General features: G+C 39.7%; 1 protein-coding gene across 4 annotated transcripts in view; it reads left to right on the forward strand.

Moving 5' to 3' along the window:
* rc3h2 (ring finger and CCCH-type domains 2) overlaps positions 1-20,102 on the forward strand; it is a 193,627-nt gene extending 173,525 nt beyond the window's left edge. For 3 of the 4 annotated variants that reach the window (XM_072488392.1, XM_072488391.1, XM_072488393.1), the window contains exons 19-21: positions 757-858; positions 9,233-9,375; positions 14,317-20,102. In XM_072488392.1, the coding sequence (XP_072344493.1) occupies positions 757-858; positions 9,233-9,375; positions 14,317-14,518 (447 nt within the window). In that variant the 3' untranslated portion in view covers positions 14,519-20,102. Of the gene's footprint in view, positions 1-756; positions 859-9,232; positions 9,376-14,316 lie in introns of those variants that run through there. The other variant, XR_011937645.1, reaches the window with a different exon arrangement.
* Positions 20,103-21,864: the final 1,762 nt, after the last annotated feature.

The raw sequence follows: 21,864 nt of genomic DNA on the forward strand, positions 1-21,864 counted from the left end.
ATCTGTTGTGCAACTTCCTCACCGTTTGTATTCCTGCACCCTTGTGATAAAGGCCAACGTTCCATTAACTTTTTGCTCCTATTTTCTCTCTATTGAGAATAGATACTCTGAAATTTCTTGGATCTAAAGTGGATGACCTTGTACTTCACCCCATTGAACTCCACTTACCACCGTTTGATTTCTGCTCATGCAATCTTTGTGTCCCTTCCTAACTTCATACTCTCATCTACACTTCTTCTTGTGTCTCACAGCTTGAATATAAAACTATTAATTAATCCAATTTATTAATAGGTAGTGTGGAAAAACTGGGGTCCCATATAGCCACACTTTTTCTTAATATATTCATACTTTTTTAGATATCCCTCGCAAGTGTTTTTCTTTATTTCCTTTACAGACCTTCATATTCCCTTTGTAACCCATTACTTTTTACAGCACTCCCAGTCTCCTTTTTCATATGTGTCAGCCTCTTTCAGTTTTGTACTGTGCCTTATATGTTGAATGAACTCCGTGTGACGAATAATTGATATATTGAGCGATGATATTGTACAAAGTACCTCAAGAGTTCCACAATATAATGGTATCCTTCATTGTGTTGCTAGTCCAACTGCATGACACTATACAATGAAGTTTTATTTTTTAAGCACGGAATCTGTTTTGTATATTGGTATATTTTAACACTTCTTTCTTAGTAATCCTTTTTTTTATATCCAGGCATTTAATTTGCAACCATAAGCTTCATTGTTTGTTCCCCAATAGAGGCAATTTTCAGAAGTTTCTGCAGATGCAAGGCCTGATCGAGATATAGAACTGGAGCTTTCTGCTTTGGATACTGATGCCGATCAAGATGAGGGATTAGAGGTATGGTAATGTACATTCTATATTCAAAAAAAAATAAAATCATCCATTTAAATTTTTCATGAGGATGTTTTGACTTTGAAGTTGGGTGAGTAGAAAGCACCAACTGGAATTTAATGGACATTCGGCTTCTCTTCTAAAACAGCCTGATTCCTTTACAAAATATTTTTATCGGCTTGGGAAGTAAAGTATTCTGTTTTCTTCTGGTATTCTGCCCCCAATTCGGATGTTAAAGTCATTTTCCCTTTTTCCCACAAGTTTGAAATTCTGTAGCTTTATGACCAGGTATTTTTTATTTAACCGAATTTGACAACCGTAGCAATTCATAAAGCAATTCCCATGCATATACTTAATTGTTAGGAAACCCAGATACATAATTTTAAATCAAAGATAAAATCGGGTGCTTGGAGGCCAGGATCTCCAGTTCCCAGCGGGCCTCATGTCCTTCACGCATGCGCCAGTCAGGAAGGAGGAGTATTTTCACGTTCTTCGGCTGGGGAACTGACCCTGCGCAGAAGAAAATAAGTGCAATGGCATGAAAAGCAGGTCAGGTGATAGGAACCAGAGTGCCATTACCAAGGAAAGTGTCCCAAGGCACAGGAAACTGGGAAGGGGACAGGTAGATTTCCAAGAACCAAGTCCCAACCAGGGACAAAGCAAAAGGATCAGAGATAGATCTGTTGAATCAAGATGAATGACAGGAGCAGTGAAAAAGATTACACGGGAAAGAAAGAGCTGCACAGGTGCAGACTTGAAGCAAAGTGGACTTAAGAGAAGACCTGAAGATCCATTGGTGACTCCTTACTGCAGGGCTTTGAGAGGTGGTGTTCTGCATGGCTTGACCAAAAATAGGGGAGTGTGCTTGGAATGTTTGGTGAGAATTCCAATTCCAAGGCAAGTTCTTCAGATGTGGAGATTGGAAACCCTTGCGAGAAAGACAAAGTTTCAATGAGACCGGTTGCCTGTGGAGTTGATGTGCATTGCAGCCTGGAGAGATAATGGGCTGAATTCTCCGCCGGCGGGATGCTCCATTTTGCCGGCAGCCTGGGAGTTTCCCGACAGCATGGGGCTGCCCCGCAATGGGAAACCCCATTGACCAGCTGGCGAAACGGAGAATCCTGATGGCGCGCTGAACCAGAAATCTGGCGTGGCGGGATGGGGAAACCCGCCCAATTTGTTTTTCAGCTTGGGGAGATTGGGTAATTGCTGGGTGCAGCCAAGGAATGCAGAGAGACATTTTAAAAAGCTTTAGAGAGGCAATTTTTGGAACCAGCCTTGGAAAGAGTTGAATTCTGATCTGCCTGATGAGTCCACAATTATCTCACAGTAAGATAGATTGAGAGCTGTATGTTTATTTTCTTGTTGTTTAACGGAAAACTGAATAGTAGTGTTTTAGGAGTCATTAATATTGCATCCATAATAAAGTTTTTTTTAAAAAATTAAATACATGGGTGACACAGTAGTTAGCAGTGCTGCCTCACAGCTCCAGGGACCTGTGTTCAATTCTGACCTCGGGTGACCGCCTGTATAAAGTTTGCACATCCTCCCCGTGTATACATGGAATTCCTCCGGGTGCTCCTATTTCCTCCCACAGTCCAAAGATGCGCAGGTTAGGTGAATTGCCCATGCTAAATTGCCCCTTGAGTGTCCAAAGGTTGAGTGGGGTTGCAGGGTTGGGGCGGGGGACTGGGCCTAGGTAGGGTGCTCTATTGGAGTGGGGGCTGGTGCAGACTTGATGGGCCGAATGGCCTCCTTCGGCACAGGAGGGATTCTGTGATTTTATAAAAGCCTTATTTCTTCATGCAATCACTCCTGGAGTGAATCATTCTTTTCGCACAGTCTTTTAAAAAATATTTTTATTGGTATTTTTCACTTATTATCCAAACTCTGCAGAACAATACAGAAACAACCATAATAATCAACATAGTAACAGTATCAGCACAGGCAACACAGACTGTCCCCACGTCCATAATGGTGGTCCCCGTTCTATCTTTTCCTTACTTTATTTATAAAGGTGTGTATTTCATAGTTTTTAAAAAATGTTCTTATAGGGACTCTTAACATTTTAGTGATACGGGTTACACACATCTTTACATATGTATTTGCAACTCTTGCCAGGGCTTTTTATATCGTTCATACTTTAAAAATACCCTTACATTAACTTTGCTGGGGAGAGAGAGCCTGTTTCCCCACTCGAGTTCTGGGGGGATGGTAATAATTGATGAGATAGATACGATAATACAGAGCTTCCCAGTAGAGCCGACTTCCACATTGCTGTGTTAATGGGTTAAGAGACATTGCAATTAGTTGTCTCATTTATGTTAAGTATCCATTAATTGACACTGATATGTAAAGGGACTTCAGGTGGCCTCTGTCAGGTAGTGTGTTGTTAAGAGTTTTGTGCAGAGGCTGTGGAAGTGAAATAAATGGTGTTTGGTGAAAAGGAACAAGAACTTTAGACTCTTCATTTCACAGCAACTAAAACGTCTAACAATGGTAGCAGAGGATGGTTGCTGTGCACATGTGAAGGTTTGAAAGATACAACTTTTCCTGATCAAACCAAGGCGTGAGTGAGAAGGAAAAAAAAAGAAAAGATACACGGCTGAACCCAGGATAAAGATGGCTGGATATGACTATCCTCCCTTATTTTCTGAAAGGGAATCGTACGACCAATGGAGAAATGCAATAGTTATGTGGACTAAAGTAACTGCTTTGGGAAAGAGAAAACCAGGTATGGCATTGGCTCTTTCTCTACCATATGGCAGTAAAATCCGAAACAAAGTGCTTTCTGAGCTGGAATTGGAAGAGTTAGACTCAGAAGAAGGTCTGGAGACTTTATTACATTACGTGGATAAGATTTATAAGAAAGATAACTTGTTAAGTGCGTATGAAGCATGATCGGATTTTGATAAGTTCCGGAAAATGGAGGATAGCTCCATGGAGGACTACATAATGGAATTTGGCAGACTATATAAAAGGCTGCAGAAACACAACCTGGAATTTCCACAGTCTGTGTTGGCCTTTTAAATTACTTGACTGTGCTAGAGTGAGCAACATGGATAGGCTCCTGGTTTTGACAGGAGTTCAGTTTACTGAAAAGGATATCTTATTCGAACAGATGACAAAAGCTTTACAAAGGTTTCTGGGGAAACATTCGATTCCGATGGCTCTGATGACCCAAATAGGTCAGCCTGCAATAAGGCAGAATATGGAAGATACACTAGTAACAGGATGGCGAAATCGTATGGCTACGAACTGGGCTCAAGACTATAGACGGAAACCGAGACAAGGAAATTATGAAGACAGAAACCCAGTTAGAACCTACAATAGGCAGATGAACCCCAGAAATGCACGGGGCATGCTAAATCGATGTTTTCGATGTGACTCTCAATACCATTATGCTTTCAACTGTCCAACTCGTTATGATAGAGTGTTTGAAGCGACACATGACACGGAAGAGTCAGAAGAGGAAAAAGATAGTGACCAGAAAGAAGGCATTGTCCTATTGACAAGCAGTTTTACGCCGGTAATGAGGGTGTTGGTTGCAGAATCCTTCAACTGTGCTGTATTGGACAGTGGCTGCACACCTACTGTGTGTGGAATTGACTGGTTAAAATTTGGACTCTTTGAATGTTGAAAATCGTAACAAGGTTAAGGAATTTGAAAGTTCCACAAGTTTCAGGTTTGGGGATGATAATACTCTGAAGTCACTGAAAAGAGTGGTGATCCCTTGCAATATTGCTGGAGTGAATCATTTCATTAGCACGAATGTTGTATCAAGTGAGATACCTTTGCTTCTGAGCAGGCCATCGATGAAGAAAGCACACATGAAACTGGATATGGAACAGGATAAGGCAACAGATTTTGGAAAGACTGTGGACTTGCAATTTACACAGTCGGGACACTATTGTATTCCATTACTGAAAAATAATTTTTCAAGTAGAGTGGTTAAGGATATGTTAATAGCAGTTGAAAATGGGACTTTAGCTGATAAAAAGCTTGTGGCATTAAAACTGCATAGGCAATTTGCACATCCGTCTCCTCGGAGGCTGAAAAATGTATTAAAGGATGCAGGGGTAAGGGATGACGACTATACTAAACTGATAAAACAGGTTAGTGACCGCTGTGAAGTTTGTAGGAAGTACAGAAGGACACCAGCACGACCGATAGTAACCCTACCTTTGGACAGGGATTTTAATGACATTGTGGCCATGGACCTTAAGATCTGGGATAAAGCAAATAATATATTTATTTTGCATTTTGTAGATTTAGCAACCAGATTTAGTCAATCAACGATTGTACGAAGTAAAGAAAAGAGAGTAATTCTGGATCAAATCGTGGAAAAATGGATACGGACAGGAATGGGTCCACCGGCAAAATTCCTGATGGACAATGGGGGAGAATTTGCTAATGATGAGTTTAGGGATATGTGTGAAAACGTGAATATCAGAGTTATGAATACGGCTGCAGAAAGCCCATTTAGTAATGGTGTCTGTGAAAGAAATCATGCTGTCATCGATGACATGCTTCGGAAAATGTTGGCAGATCGACCAAATTGCAGGCTAAATTCAGCTTTAGCATGGGCAGTACATGCAAAGAATTCATTGCAGATGGTTGGGGGCTATAGTCCTTATCAATTAGTTTTTGATAGAAATGCTAAAATTCCGTCCATTTTGGATGACCAGCCTCCAGCTTGGGAGGGGACTACAATTAGCTCTGGTTTTGCTGAACATTTAAATGCATTACATAGCAGTAGAAAAACTTTTTTGGAAGCAGAAGTCTCTGAAAGAATTCGCAGAGCTTTAGGACATAATGTACGGCCATCAGATGCCGTTTTTCAGCAAGGAGACATGGTATACTATAAGAGAGACAATTCTAATGAATGGAAAGGCCCAGGGAAGATCATAGGCATACATGGCAAAACAATTATTTTGCAACATGGTAATCAAACTGTTAGGGTCCATTCATCAAGGATAATGGGTACAGATTACAAATTTTCAAATTTAGACAGAGCAGACAGATATGATGAGGAACCAGAGTCGTCTGGTACGCATGTGTTACAAAACCAATTAACTGAGATAGACAGGGTTTCTGTCGAGGAACACCACACTTCTGGTGAATTAAAACAGGCCATTTTTCCGAAAGGGCAACTGCCAAAAGTTGGTACAAAAGTGACATACTTGCCTGAAGGGTCTAGTCAATGGAAGGATGCAACTGTTATTAGTAGAGCAAGGAAGGCCACTGGAAAGTATAAACATTGGTTGAATGTACAGCATTCAGGGGAAGGAGTCAAGACAATGGATTGGGAAAACGAAGTTCAAAAATGGAGGGCACAGAAACGCAGTGCCAGTTCAGATAGTACATCGGATAGTGAACAGGTCCGCAGGAAAAGGTCGAGAACTATTGAAAGGATATCCCACAGCAGAAGGGAAAGATCAGGCAGTAGCAGTACAGAACGAGAAATACAGGCGGGAGAGGGGACGTAGTTTGTCAAGATCTCGGAACATGAGTAAGACTACGAATATTAATAGGAGTAGTAGCCCGCATGCACGTGAGATTTTGGTGGCTTCAAATAAATTAGATGAAAAAGTTATTAAAGAAGCTAAACAGCAAGAATTGCATAGTTGGAGTGAATTTGGGGTATACACGGAAGTACTGGATAGGGGACAAAGAGCTCTATCCCACAGGTGGATTTGCACGGAAAAGGTTCTACCGGATGGAACTTATAAGGCAAAGGCCAGGCTCGTGGCAAGGGGATTTGAAGAAAACTTAGAAGATCAGGATTTAAGGGTAGATTCACCGACAGCCGGAAAGGTTATTTTAAAGATCATCTTGGCTCTATTAGCCACAAAGGCACGGGAATGCAAATCTATAGATATAAAAGCTGCCTTTTTATAGGGGCATCAGCTCCAGAGAGACATTTTTCTCCCTCCTAAAGAAGCAGCTAACACAGAAGGGGTACTCTGGAAGTTGAACAAATGTGTATATGGATTAAATGATGCATCTAGAGTCTGGTATTTTTTGGTCAGGTCAGTTTTGTTAAAGTTAGGCTGTTGCCAGTTGAAAGCAGATCCTGCAATGTTTTACTGGCACTATAAAGGAAACCTTTCTGGCATTTTTATGATGCATGTCGATGATTCTTTGTGGGGTGGGACTAGTGATTTTGAAGCTATTGTAATCTCTGGTTTGAGGAAAGAATTCAGGGTTGGAAGTCAGGCTTCCGGTGCATTTAAATATATTGGACTGGAAATTGGACAGACTAAGTTAGGGGCAACTTTACGTCAGCAATCTTATTTGGAAAGCATCAGCCCAATAGCAATTAGTCGTGGCCGAGTTTCACAAAAAGACGCAATGGTTTCAAAGATAGAAAAAGAGCAACTGCGAAGTTTAATTGGGCAACTGAACTGGTTAGGTAGACAGACTAGACCGGATGTGAGTTTTGATGTCTTAGAGTTGAGTACAAAAATAAATGATCCCAAAGTGGAAGACATAATAAGAGCAAATAAAGCGTTGGCCAGACTAAAAATGCAGGAGTGTGTTTTGAAGTTCCCGGTTTTAGATGACCGTAAGCACTTGAAACTCATTGTTTATAGTGATGCGTCCTACGCAAATGTATGTGATGGGGTTTCAAGCACAGGAGGTTTTATAATTTTCCTTTTGGGGAACAATGGTAAATGTTGCCCACTTGTGTGGGAAACAAAGAAAATAAGGAGAGTGGTAAAAAGCACTTTGGCTGCTGAGACATGGCTTTTTATATAAGTATGATGTTGACAGAAATTTTGGGATTAGGGGATTTGGGTAATATACCTATTTATTGACTGTCACATTGACAATAAATCCCTGTGGGAAAATGTGCACTCTATAAAAAGTGTCAATGAAAAGAGGTTATGGATAGACATCGCAAGTTTGAAGCAGATGTTGGACAGAGGGGAAATAACAAATATTAAATGGGTCGACAGGAGCTATCAACTGTCAGACTGTTTTACGAAAAGAGGGGCGAGTTCACAGAAACTTTTGGATATTGTGAATGAAGGGCACTTGTTTCTGTGAATGTTTTTTCTTTCTTTCTCATCCAAACAAAAAAAGGGGGGGAAATCATATTGTTTTCACCTAATTATTATTTTTTCTCCAAGGAAGGGGAGACTGTTAAGTAATGGGTTAAGAGACATTGAAATTAGTTGTCTCATTTATGTTAAGTATCCATTAATTGACACTGATATGTAAAGGGGCTTCAGGTGGCCTCTGTCAGGTGGTGTGTGGTTAAGAGTTTTGTGCAGGGGCTTTGGAAGTGAAATAATGGTGTTTGGTGAAAAGGAACAAGAACTTTAGACTCTTCATTTCACAGCAACTAAAATGTCTAACATGCTGGAGGAGATGCTAACGACAGGGGGACTGGAGAAGGGGGTAGTATTGGTGTTTTACCGGGCTATTTTGGAAGAGGAGAAGGCGCTGCTGGAAGGGATCAAGGCAAAGTGGGAGGAAGAGTTGGGAGAGGGTATGGAGGAGAGGTTCTGGTGTGAGGTGCTCCGGAGGGTGAATGCCTCCACCTCGTGTGCGAGATTGGGGATGGTGCAGCTAAAGGAGGTATACAGAGCACACCTTACAAGGGTGAGGATGAGCCGGCTCTTTGAGGGGATAGAAGATGTCTGTGAACATTGTGTGTGTGGGTGGGGGAGGGGGGGATGCATACCACGTTCATATGTTTTGGTCCTGTCCAAAGCTAGAGGATTGCTGGGAGGAGGTTTTTAGGGTAATCTCTAAAGAGTACGTCCATCATGCCAGGTTGACAGTGCCAAGTTGCCACGCTGGAACACGGCGATTGGGCTTGGGTGTGGGTGGGTGTAGGGTGCCTGAAGACTCCCTTTTCGTGAGTTGGGGCTTGGAAGGGGGTTGGGGGGGGGGGGGGGAGAGGGGGTAGGGGGGAGGTTCCGGGGGGGGTTGCTTCAGGAGCTCAAGAGATTGGGTCTCCATTTAAAAATGGCATCCCGATCTCTCGCTGCACTGAGGAGTTCCGGCAAGCAGAGTTCCTAAGTGCAGAAAGCGGGGCTGAGTGCGGCCTCGGACGCGTGTTCCCCACTGAGCTATGTATCTAACCGGAGTCACGTTAGATAGGGGGGTGTATCTCGACGCTGCGAGTGCCAGGAAACACGACGATACATTTGCTCACTATGGGACTCTGTTCACATTTGATTAGATTGGGCCCATGTTCTGCAAGATTGCAGAACTCATTGAAGGAGATTGGAGTGAAATATTCCTATTTTTCAAAGCAGAATTAACTGGAATATGTTGTAACATATTGGATCATGTTATTTTTGAAGCATGGTGAATTGTATTGGGTATAGGACCAGGCTTAAACAATATTTGTTTGTTCGTCCAGGATGTCCTGGATCGACATTTGGGTATCGTCTCCCAAGGTGATCTGCCCAGTGACATATTGTCCGAAAATGGACATCATCATAAGCACCAAGGGCATGAGCGAGAGGAGCAGGGCCGCAGGATTGCTGAGCAAATTGCTATCACGTAAGAATCATTAAGTTGTATAGTTAAAGGATGATTTTGACATTTGAATTTGTAAATCTTGTTATGGAGGTGAAATTGAAAGGAAAATCTGCATACAGTTTAGCCAGAACAACAGGGTTGCACAGTTCGATTAATTTTATTATCTCAAGCTAGACTAAACTGAAGTGATGTATGTAATCCGAATAGTATATTTCTTTTGGAATGTTTCAGGATTTCTAGATTGTTGTGTTTACAGAAGAAAGGAAAAAAACATTTGTCTGATTCGTATTCCATTTCATTTAACAGAATTAATAACTGATGTAATGGGCAGAAAACAATTGTGAAATTGTAACCCACAAAATAGCTGCTTTTAATGTCAATATAGAGAAGGATAATGAAGGATTTAAGCTAAGGATGTTAGATAGGAAAACAAAACATTTAGTGAGGGAGGAAGATCTGGCCTCTGCTACCTCGGTGGAAATGTTAACAAACCAGTCAATATATCAGCAATGTAAATTCTTAACGTGACAGAGTATGCCAAAAGGGAGGCATATCTGCGTTAAATAAGCCAATCTATTTAAAACAAACTTAAAATGGAGGCATTTAGTAAAATTAAGGCTAACTATACTAAAAATCATGAATAGAAAATTATACAACAGAGGTACTAAAGGAAATTAGAAAAACTGAAAAGAAGAAAAACATTTGGAGGGCAATAGTACTGTTGTTTAAGCACCTGTAAAGTAAAAATTAACCAGCACCAAACTGTTTTGGGATGAAAGAGTGGGTCCAATAATTAAATATGGCAAAAATATTAACTATTTGGGGTCCATTTTTACAAATGATGGTGGATGTAAGAATGTCAGTAAATTAGTTGAAGATATCAAACAGCTTTTAGGATAATACTGGAACAAGGAATGATTCTGAAAAGATTAGGACTATTCAACATGTGAGCTATTCAACATGTGAGCATTAGTTTTACCACAGCTGAGCCAACGCTGATACCAAACGCTGAATTGAACTAATAATTTATCTGGCTGTCTGCAGAAAATTACTTTCAAGAGTTCAGTATTTACTACTTCGACCTTTTTAATTTAAACTGACATTTTGCGAGTGTCACACAGGAGGGTTTAAACTAGTATGGCAGGAGGGTGGGTACCGGAGAAATAGGTCAGAAGGTGAAAAAATTGAGGGAGAACTAGGGAATAGGGCCAGTATGGCTCTGAGGAAGAGCAGACAGGGAGATGTTGCTGAAAACAGCGGGACTGGTGGCCTGAAGTGCATATGTTTTAATGCAAGAAGGCAGATGAGGTAAGGCAGATGAACTTAGAGCTTGGATTAGTACTTGGAACTATGATGTTGTTGCCATTACAGAGACCTGGTTGAGGGAAGGACAGGATTGGCAACTAAACATTCCAGGATTTAGATGTTTCAGGCGGGATAGAGGGGATGTAAAAGGGGTGGAGGAGTTGCGCTACTGGTTAGGGAGAATATCACAGCTGTACTGTGGGAGGACACCTCCGAGGGCAGTGAGGCTATATGGGTGGAGATCAGGAATAAGAAGGGTGCAGTCACAATGTTGGGGTTTACTACAGGCCACCCAACAGCCAGTGGGAGTTAGAGGAGCAGATAGGTAGACAGATTTTGGAAAGGAGTAAAAGCAACAGGGTTGTTGTGATGGGCGACTTCCCCAATATTGACTGGGACTCACTTAGTGCTAGGGGCCTGGACGGGGCAGAGTTTGTAAGGAGCATCCAGGAGAGCTTCTTAAAACAATATGTAGATAGTCCAACTAGGGAAGGGGCTATACTGGACCTGGTATTGGGGAATGAGCCTGGCCAGATGGTAGAAGTTTCAGTAGGGGAGCATTTCGGGAACAGTGACCACAATTCAGTAAGTTTTAAAGTGCTGGTGGACAAGGATAAGAGTGGTCCTAGGGTGAATGTGCTAAATTCGGGGAAGGCTAATTATAACAGTATTAGGCAGGAACTGAAGAACCTAGATTGGGGGTGGATCTTTGAGGGTAAATCACCATCTGACATGTGGGAGTCTTTCAAATGTCAGTTGAAATGAATTCAGGACCGGCATGTTCCTATGCGGAAGAAGGATAAATACGGCAAATTTTGTGAACCTTGGATAACGGGAGATATTGTAGGCCTTGTCAAAAAGAAAAAGGAGGCATTTGTCAGGGCTAGAAGGCTGGGAACAGACAAAGCCTGTGTGGAATATAAGGAAAGTAGGAAGGAACTTAAGCACGGAGTCAGGAGGGCTAAAAGGGGTCACAAAAAGTCATTGGCAAATGGGGTTAAGGAAAATCCCAAGGCTTTTTACACGTACATAAAAAGCAAGAGGGTAGCCAGGAAAAGGGTGGGCCCACTGAAGGACAGGCGAGGGAATCTATGTGTGGAGCCAGAGGAAATGGGCGAGGTACTAAATGAATACTTTGCATCAGTATTCACCAAAGAGAAGGAATTGGTGGATGTTGAGTCTGGAGAAGGGTGTGTAGATAGCCTGGGTCACATTGAGATCCAAAAAGACGAGGTGTTGGGCGTCTTGAAAAATATTAAGGTAGATAAGTTCCCAGGGCCTGATGGGATCTACCCCAGAATACTGAAGGAGGCTAGAGAGAAAATTGCTGAGGCCTTGACAGAAATCTTTGGATCCTCAGTGTCTTCAGGTGATGTCCCGGAGGACTGGAGAATAGCCAATGTTGTTCCTTTGTTTAAGAAGGGTAGCAAGGATAATCCAGGGAACTACAGGCCGGTGAGCCTTAGGTCAGCGGTAGGGAAATTACTGGAGAGAATTCTTCAAGACAGGACCTACTCCCATTTTGAAGCAAATGGACGTATTAACGAGAGGCAGCACGGTTTTGTGAAGGGGAGGTCGTATCTCACTAACTTGATAGAGTTTTTCGAGGAGGTCACAAAGATGATTGATGCAGGTAGGGCAGTGGATGTTGTCAAGTGCCTTACTGAAGTCCATATAAACAAGGTCCCTCATGGCAGACTGGTACAAAAGGTGAAGTCACATGGGATCAGTGGTGAGCTGGCAAGATGGATACAGAACTGGCTCGGTCATAGAAGGCAGCAATGGAAGGGTGCTTTTCTGATTGGAGGGCTGTGATAGTGGTGTTCCACAGGGATCAATGCTGGAACCTTTGCTGTTTGTAGCATATATAAATGATTTGGAGGAAAATGTAACTGGTCTGATTAGTAAGTTTGCAGACGACACAAAGGTTGGTGGAATTGCGGATAGCGATGAGAACTGTCAGAGGATACAGCAGGATTTAGATCGTTTGGAGACTTGGGCGGAGAGATGGCAGATGGAGTTTAATCCGGACAAATGTGAGGTAATGCATTTTGGAAGGTCTAATGCAGGTAGTGAATATACAGTGAATGGTAGAACCCTCAAGAGTATTGACAGTCAGAGAGATCTAGGTGTACAGGTCCACAGGTCACTGAAAGGGGCAACACAGGTAGAGAAGGTAGTCAACAAGGTATATGGCATGCTTGCCTTCATTGGCTGGGGCATTGAGTATAAAAATTGGCAAGTCCTGTTGCAGCTGTATAGAACCTTAGTTCGGCCACACTTGGCGTATAGTGTTCAATTCTGGTCGCCACACTACCAGAAAGATGTGGAGGCTTTAGAGAGGGTGCAGAAGAGATTTACCAAGATGTTGCCTGGTATGGAGGGCATTAGCTATGAGGAGAGGTTGAATAAACTCGGTTTGTTCTCTGGAACGACGGAGGTTGAAGGGCGACCTGATAGAGGTCTACAAAATTATGAGGGGCATGGCAGAGTGGATAGTCAGAGGCTTTTTTCCAGGGTAGAGGGGTCAATTACTAGGGGGCATAGGTTTAAGGTGCGAGGGGCAAGGTTTAGAGGAGATGTATGAGGCAAGTTTTTTTACACAGAGGGTAGTGGGTGCCTGGAACTCGCTGCTGGAGGTGGTGGAAGCAGGGACGATAGTAACGTTTAAGGGGCATTTTGACAAATACATGAATAGGATGGGAATAGAGGGATACGGACCCCGGAAATGCAGAAGATTTTAGTTTAGATAGGCAGCATGGTCGGCACAGGCTTTGAGGGCCGAAGGGCCTGTTCCTGTGCTATACTTTTCTTTGTTCTTTGTTATCTGTACAGTTCGTATGTTAAAGGGTACCAATGCATTTAAGTCATATTTGTGAAAGGTCTACATAATCTGTGTTTTGTGAATCCAATACTTACAGGAGTTTGCTTATCAAAAAGGGTTTAATTTAACATGCCCATAAATGGCTGGCCCTGGCAGGCTATGTTGATTTGAGGAGAGACTAGTCCAGTAATGAGCCTTGTAACTGTAAACGACTCAACAGCAGAATCAGTACAGGATGTATCAGTACACAATTCCACTTTAACATAGTTCTATTCTTGGATGGAAAGCCTGATGCCTGGGATAGCTGTATTCATGTTTTTTTCCTATTTAAACTTATTCTGCTGATCACAGTTTAATTATGGCAGGACAGCTGATTTAATAGAAAGGATTTTTAGAAAACTATATGAGCAGCATTTTTGCTATAATGACGACATACGTCTTACTCTTACAGAACACATTAATGATGTACTTATGAGGCCATTAAAAGAGTTTGACTGAAGCATTATGGCATCAAGTGGTCAGGCAGTGTACTACTACCAGTCTTAGTTAGGGCATTTGTGGAAAATAATGTATAGCGACATACTTCTACCGAGGAAGATGAGACTTGTATGTTGAGCTGCTTGAATCCACTTCCTAGTACCCAGTTTTACAGATCAGCATAAGCAAAGGCCCAGTTATATAGGTCACCTGTTTATCAATTGGAGGCCCTGCTCTTGAACGACATCAAATCAGGGGATTGGAAAAAATGTACTAGGTCAAATAACTTAATAAAGTACATTGAAAACCAGTTTACTGTCTTAACTAGCTATTTCATGTATTCTCTTTTCTGTCAGAGAGGAACAGAAGATGATAACTGTAACTTCTGGCTTTAACCAGCCTACCATCGCTTCAATTGGCTTTGTCACCTGCCCGACAGTGACTGCTTCCTTCAACATCAATAATTTGGCCCTGAAAACATCTGCAGTCAAGTTATCAGAAGATCAGAACGACATGAAATCTGCAACTAATGGCGAGGCTCTAGTCAATGGGAGCTGAAGTGTTTCGTGCTTATACCAACATCCGAAAGCAATTAATTTTGCTTTCTATATTATATAATATAATATATGTAACACACAAATTTGTATATATGTGTGTGTATATTATATTATGTATTTTTTTTTAAACAACAATATGGGGGCATCAAATTCCTGTGGACTTTTTTGATACTACAAAAGCCCTCCTGCATTAACCATTTTGACAAATAAAATTAATTTTAGTCAGATAACTAATTCAAATTCCAATGAACCTTGGAATTTGGGCATCATTCTACTTAATGCTTTAAAGCAGCCTTTTATGAGTCTGTTGTGAGCCAGTGCAGTAACTTAGCCATTCTTATTCACAATGGCTAATGTAGAACGTAAACAACTCAGTTGTTGACCAGCAGAGCCTTGCAGCAACACACCTGGTGAAAGCTAACTATGACTTTACCTCCTTTTCTGTTTCTTTTATATATTTTTGTGTACAATTCACACAAAATTGTAAGAAAATAATGGCTTGGAAAACTGTATTTTCGAGCTGTTATGGTAAAATTTAGTTTCATGGCATTGTTGCACTTTTATAGGAAACTTGTTTTGTTAAATGGTGGAAGGAGCATACTTTTAACTTTTTAAAAACAAAATGCATAATTAGAGTTTCAAAATACAGTTTCCAACAGCTTCCATAAACTGTGATAACATTGAACAATTGGTTAAGTCTTTTTAAATATACAAAGCAAACGTTAAACAGGGTGGAGTCGCTGAAATATTGCTACATGGCCACTTATCTGCCAAGGTGTGCCTCTGAACAGAGATGCAAGTATCCTGCAAGATTAACCAATGGTCAATGGGGCTGGTTTAGCACAGTGGGCTAAACAGCTGGCTTGTAATGCTTGTAATGCAGTACAAGGTCAGCAGCACGGGTTCAATTCCCGTACCGGCCTCCCCGAACAGGCGCCAGAATGTGGCGACGAGGGGCTTTTCACAGTAACTTAATTGAAGCCTACTTGTGACAATAAGCTATTATTATTATTATTATGTGGCAAATAAACTGAAAATAATTCTGGAAATGATCAGCAAGTCAGGCAACACCTTTTTAGAGAAAGAAACGGGGTTAATCCAAAAAGTCACGACTTGAAATGTTCACTGATATTCTTTCCACAAATGCTTCCTGACCTATTTGGTATTTCCAGCATTTTCAATTTCCAATTTCCAGCATTCACAGTAATTTGCCTTTGGTTAATGTGGCAATATGTTTTCACTTCTTTTGTTCTAATAATCACAGGTTAAGCAGCAACTACATAAAACCAATTCATCTATGTTTCATTTAGAAATATTTCAGTCAATTTTGGTGCTGCTGCAATAGAAATGTAACTTGCTACATCCTGGATTTGGAGGATGTATAGCATCAGGGAACTCGGCACCATTACTTACATTGCTGTTTGTAAACAGGTAGTAATGAGCATAAGTGACCATATACAGAATAATAAGAAAGTGACTTACTGCCTTCTACCCCCAAAAAACACACCAAAGACAAAAATTGCGAGTCGTTCCATTTTAAACACTTAAAAAAAAAAGCATTGTCTCACCCTTGCCTTTTCTTACGCTCGTGTAAAGATTTTCATTAGAGTTTAACAATAATGCTAAATTATTGTAATGTACTATTCTGATTAATTTACATAAGTGCTGCACATTTTTGATGTTGATCTTAGTTGTGTTTGAAATACTTGGATATTCCGAGATATTTCTCAACATTTCTGAAGGAAAAGGCCTCTCTATATAAACAGCAAATGTAGTGGCAGCAAAGAGAAAGTACAGAGTGAAAAGCTGTATTTTGGAACTCCTGCATTGTGTGGTGTTTGCACTGAATGATAAGCCAGTTCCACTGGTCTCTTTTTTTTTAACCTTCTCTAGTCTAAGAATTTCTAATGGCTTCTCTGTATTTGCTTCATAATTGATGGACATTATATGTTGCAGTCAAGGCCCAGTGGTTCTGTAATAAATTTATGAGCAATCCAAAGTCACATTTCACAGTTCAGTTTAAAATAACCATCTTCAATTTGACCAAACTTAAAGTAAATGCCAAGAATATTAGTAGTTTTATTTGAATAAAATACTATTGCTAATAATCATGGTAATGCATTTTAGTTAATACAAGGCATAATTGAAGTTTGCCATTGCACATATGTTCATTGGGTTCTGGGAGACTGGTAGATTTATTATATAATAGCTGGGCATTGACAGTAAAAGTATTTTAAAATTGTTTACAAAAATCTGCAGTTGTGATACTAAGAAATTATTGATATTATGTTTGTTTTGACTATGTGTAACTTTTTACAATTTTCCACGCCTGGGAAATTGAGAGGAAAGCTTTCTGGCTTCTTTTCACTCTCCAAATGAGCTCATTGTAAATTAAATTTCTGACCCCTTGGAGAATTAAATAAATGGCTTTGTTTACATAGGTAAGGCTGGCAGTCAAAGGAGCAGTAACAGCATCTGTTTATAAAAAAAACTGATTAAATTGTCTTTAGCCTTTTATTAGTTTGTACAATTCTGATGATTCCCTCGTCAATAATTTTACAATATGTGTGTTTTGGATCAAACCTTTGAAGATTAAATAGAATGTGTATTAGTAATTCCCTTTTTTTTAAAAACAAGCTGCTGTTGCATGAACATAATTTCTGTTATGTGGATACACCATTTGCTGTTAGCCTAGATTTCACAGTACCCTGCAGTCTCTATCTTTACTGTTCTATTGTTTTGAATTTGCATTTTGCGTTTTTATGTTTTGATGACTTCTGTGAAGTTGATTGTTCTGAAAATCGTACTGGGATATTTTAAACCAAGCACGACTTTCACCAGGTAGCTACAAGGGAGGTGTTCTGCTGGTAAACAACTTCTGCAAGATCATGTTATTGGTCGTCTGAGTTGTTAAAGTGATACACAATACCACAACAAAGTGTCAGAATTTTTAAAACAGTTTTGTGCACTTCCCTGAGGGTTGAACATTTTTTTCCTGGAGGATATTTGCACAGTGATGAGACAGTTTGCTGCTTGATGTTTATAATTGCATTAGGCAGCATCATGAAATCTCTTCCTATTTATAATAGGATTTATATAGGTTTTTGTAATGGAGTGATATTGTACATTTAAATTTTTGTGGGCCTCCTACTCAGTATCATATACCGAAGCTTATAGTTACTGGGATCTATGCACCTATTGTAGTCTGAAGTTATCAGTCTTTGTGTGTTTACATGGTCTTTAGTCCATATCTTTGAACTTGTACACATTTTTTTTTTTTAATCTGGATACTGGTATGACAGCCAATAGTAAGCAATCTAAAGCTAAACTGACTGAAGACTATTTTACAAACTCTTCTATTGCAGTAATTAATTTTCAACCAAAGCTGCTCTTAACAATATAGATTCAGAGTAAACCAAAACATGCACCAAAGCTTTAGGCAGGTGGTGTTAGTCATTAAAATAAGTGGCATAGGAATAATATTTAATGTAAATTTTATGTAAAAGTACATAATGTTTTCAAGTGAAATGTGCTGCAGTTTCCATCTAAAATTTACAGTTTTAGTTCAGCTGTCCAGTTGCATTAATAATAAACACAAAGACTTTAAAAGTCTTCGTAATTCAAATATTTAGTAATCACCAGAGTTTTTCACAGTACTGATTATTGCGTATGAATATGTTAATTATAAATGGCACTTGTTCTATTGCCGTAACAGATGAATGCCGAATTGAGCTCCTGAATCTTAACGTTTAACTCGAGTGTCCGGTGCTTTCTTGCTGGCAATGCAAAAAGCAAACATGAGTCAAGCTCATAATCACTGACAGACTTTGAAGTACAGGAACAGGAGTTGTTGAAATTTGTTTTCTTATCCTTACATGAGATCTATAGGTTTACATCCTATATTGCAAAAATGACCAAGCTTTGGATCAAAGACATCAAACTGGAATATAGAACATTTCAAAATAAGTTGTACATTGGGTCTTGCTGCAGTACTTATTCTCTGCCACTGTGGGGTCTCAGTGAATTGTATATAGTTGCATTCTTCCTCTAGTGGTAGAAAATGGTTCTGTTGAATCAATTTACAGACCCCCATCAACTATCTAATTGTTTTTCAGACGTAACCCACACCACCAGCCTCCCCACCCCTAAAAAAGAAAATGCCTATTATACACTTTTAGAGATCTATTTATTAATGCTTGAATCCAGGAAAGTAAACGTTTAACTTTTAAATATACTGATCTTAAGGACTTTTTGTATGCTACTTGAATATGACCAAGATATTTTGGGAGCCCAGGAGTATCTGAATAACCCTCCGAAAATAGATTGCATCCCTCGGGGAAATGACTGCCCTCTGTGCTACAAAACTACAAATAACATCTTCAGTGCTTTCTGAGGGTGAATATATATTACATAAATTAATCTTGTGTATGTACTGTTTTATTTTAAAATTGCATTCGTTTTAAAAAAATGTACCGTTTTATTTTAAAATTGCATTCGTTTAAAAAAAAAAACTTGGTTGTGCTCTGCTGGAGGGGGATTGGGGAAACTGGTTGCTTTTTTTTTACAACTGATGCACGTTAACTATGGTAACGTATCATAATTTTTGAGAATCAACCAACATTTTTTAAAATGCTTTTTAAATGGAATCTACTCCTGTGCAGTTAACTTGCTGCATGACTCCAAGTTGCATCACATCAGAATTTAGTCACCTGCACATATCCCATAAACCCATCCGATGAAGGCTTCGGTTAATCAAAGGCATGGAAGTGCATGCAGTTCCTTAGCTGGGCAAAAAAAAGTACATTATACTGTAGTTGTGATACAACACATGTGGTTCTTATTTGTACTACACATGCCCTCTGTGCAGCCACTTGAAGCATTGTGGTTAGCTTGCAGCGTTTGCTGTCTGCATTTATGCCGTTTTGCGTATTCTTTTCCCTGAAAGTTTGACAAAATGTTTTCTTGTTGCAAAATTAAAATCTTTAGAAAAACTGCTTAGCTGGAAAAGTTGGGAAAAGAGACCTGTTTTGCCAATTGTACAACAGATTTTGGAGCTCACGTGTGAATATTTTATGTCTGTATTAGACATTTTCTTTGCAAATCTATTGTTCGATTGAAATGTAAATGAAATTAAAGATGGTACACATCCGTCATGTATAAAGGAGGCACCATCAATAAGATGGATTTAATGGTCATTTTTACTACACCTACTTGGCTTATATTTAAATTGTATAATTTTTTTTTTAGTGCTCTGTTAATTAAATGGGGAATAAATTCTATTCCAATTGTTAATTTCAATTTGACTTCCAAATTGTTGGTAATCTGTTACCTTTTGTTTTAGGAGTAGGATGAAATATGAATGCTAGACCATTTAGGTCTGTAATGGATTAGTTTTGTGATACTGAATAGCAAAGGTTGAATTCTCTGTGTACAAAATCTTGTTCTGTTGCACTAAAGAGCTAATAGCTTGGGCTGTACACTAGAATAGAGTATCATGAATTTAGGTGTTTGAAAGATGATTGGGACAGTTTGCAGTACTTGAAATGTATTTGCATGCATAATAATAAAGTTATTTGTCAATTAAAGTTTATCCTCTGATGATCCTTCCTATAGGGACGCAAGCATTTTGTGAAAAGGGCGTTTGGCAATTTAGCTTGGTTGAGAGGTGCTATATATGTAAATATGTTTGAATATATTGGAAGGTTACTCAAGATGTTAGACAATGCTCAATGCAACTCCAGAGTCCAATTCATTAAATAAACCTTTCCTAAACATAAATATACCTAGTTGTTCATTTAAATGTTATGGGGTCCTTTTGAAACAACAAGTAGCAGCAGCCATTATACATCTAACAACTGGTGACTTTATATCCTGAATAACCATATATAATAGCTGTGTAGAATAGCAAGGCAGTAACAATTCAACGATTCAGACGCCATAACAGTTCAAGTTGTTTATACATGTTGCTTGAAGCAGCTTACTGCTTTTATTTCTAATGTGTGCATTTTTATTTGTAAATGGTCATTCAAAATGATTAAGGCGCCACATATAATTCTGTACTGCTTATGTGTTACATTACTGGGAAGCATTTACATTATGGATATTTTGGAGACTGTCATCAGGCTATTTTTTTAAAACTCCTGCCCTATTTTTCAAAATGGTCATTGCATGTACAATATAAAGAAACATTCAGCTAGCATCTTGATTGGCAGAGAAACATCAGAGAGAGAGAGAGCAGTTTCTTGGCTACTCGGGGTGCTGGGTAAAGTTTCCTATTCCACAAAGGACAGTTCTTTCACAAACCACATTGGCAACTTGCAATGACGTATGTCCTCGTTCAGTTATAAAAGAACTTGGTGTGCCAAAGGCTGTTTAGTCCATAATTTGGCTATAAGACCATAAGACATAAGACGTAGGAGCAGAATTAGGCCACTTGGCCCATCGAGTCTGCTCCACCATTCATTCGTAGCTGATATTTTCTCATCCCCATTCTCTTGCCCTCTACCCATAACCCCGATCCCCTTATTAATCAAGATATAGTTCTAGTGTCTCTTGTATATTTATGAAGGATTTTTTCACAATTTAAATCACTCAAAGGAAGGAGATATACCTGCTGCTCAACTTAGACGTGCTGACCTGTGATAAACGGGCATAATTTTAATCATTAGGCACCATGCTGTCGTGTAACTTGACAACTCAGCCAGGAGATCAGAATTGGAATGTGGTAGAAGAAATTAGCAGGAAAGCAGTGATGGAAGTACCAATTAGAAAAAAAAGTGCACTTGAAATAAGTGACAATAATGCATGTTTTTGACAGATTTTAATATTAGCAGATATGTTGTAACGGTGCTGTGGTGAGTCAGGTATTTTGTAACAATAGACATATCGAAAGTTAGCATTTGCTCTTCAGGGAACTGTCATCTTTATTGAAGTGTGATCTTGAAAGGAGATATTTAACCACTGTAGGAAAAACAATGCTCATTGTTCTTTTTTAACTTTTGAAACACTAGTCTTCTGGTGCAGTCTGGATATCCTGTTTTAATAATATTGCAACCTTATGACTTGTCATTTTATTGATGGGGCCATCGGTGTTGAGAGAATGGAGCAGCATAGATGTTCCAATATTACTGGAATGTAAATAAATGTGCTCATGAAGAAATTGAAATTGGGGTAATGTTTTGATATGTACATAAAACCAATTCACATTCTTTCGTTGGAACCAGCTATCAAATATCCAGCACAGGGAGAGACTTTAATAATGCGCCTGGATGCAAGGATTGAGGGGACAGCTTTGAGGTAGCCTTTTTTGGCCTTAAATCAAGACATTTTTGTTTTGGTCCATTAGTC

This window comes from Scyliorhinus torazame, chromosome 22 (genome assembly GCF_047496885.1).
Source record: "Scyliorhinus torazame isolate Kashiwa2021f chromosome 22, sScyTor2.1, whole genome shotgun sequence".
Lineage (NCBI taxonomy): Eukaryota > Metazoa > Chordata > Chondrichthyes > Carcharhiniformes > Scyliorhinidae > Scyliorhinus > Scyliorhinus torazame.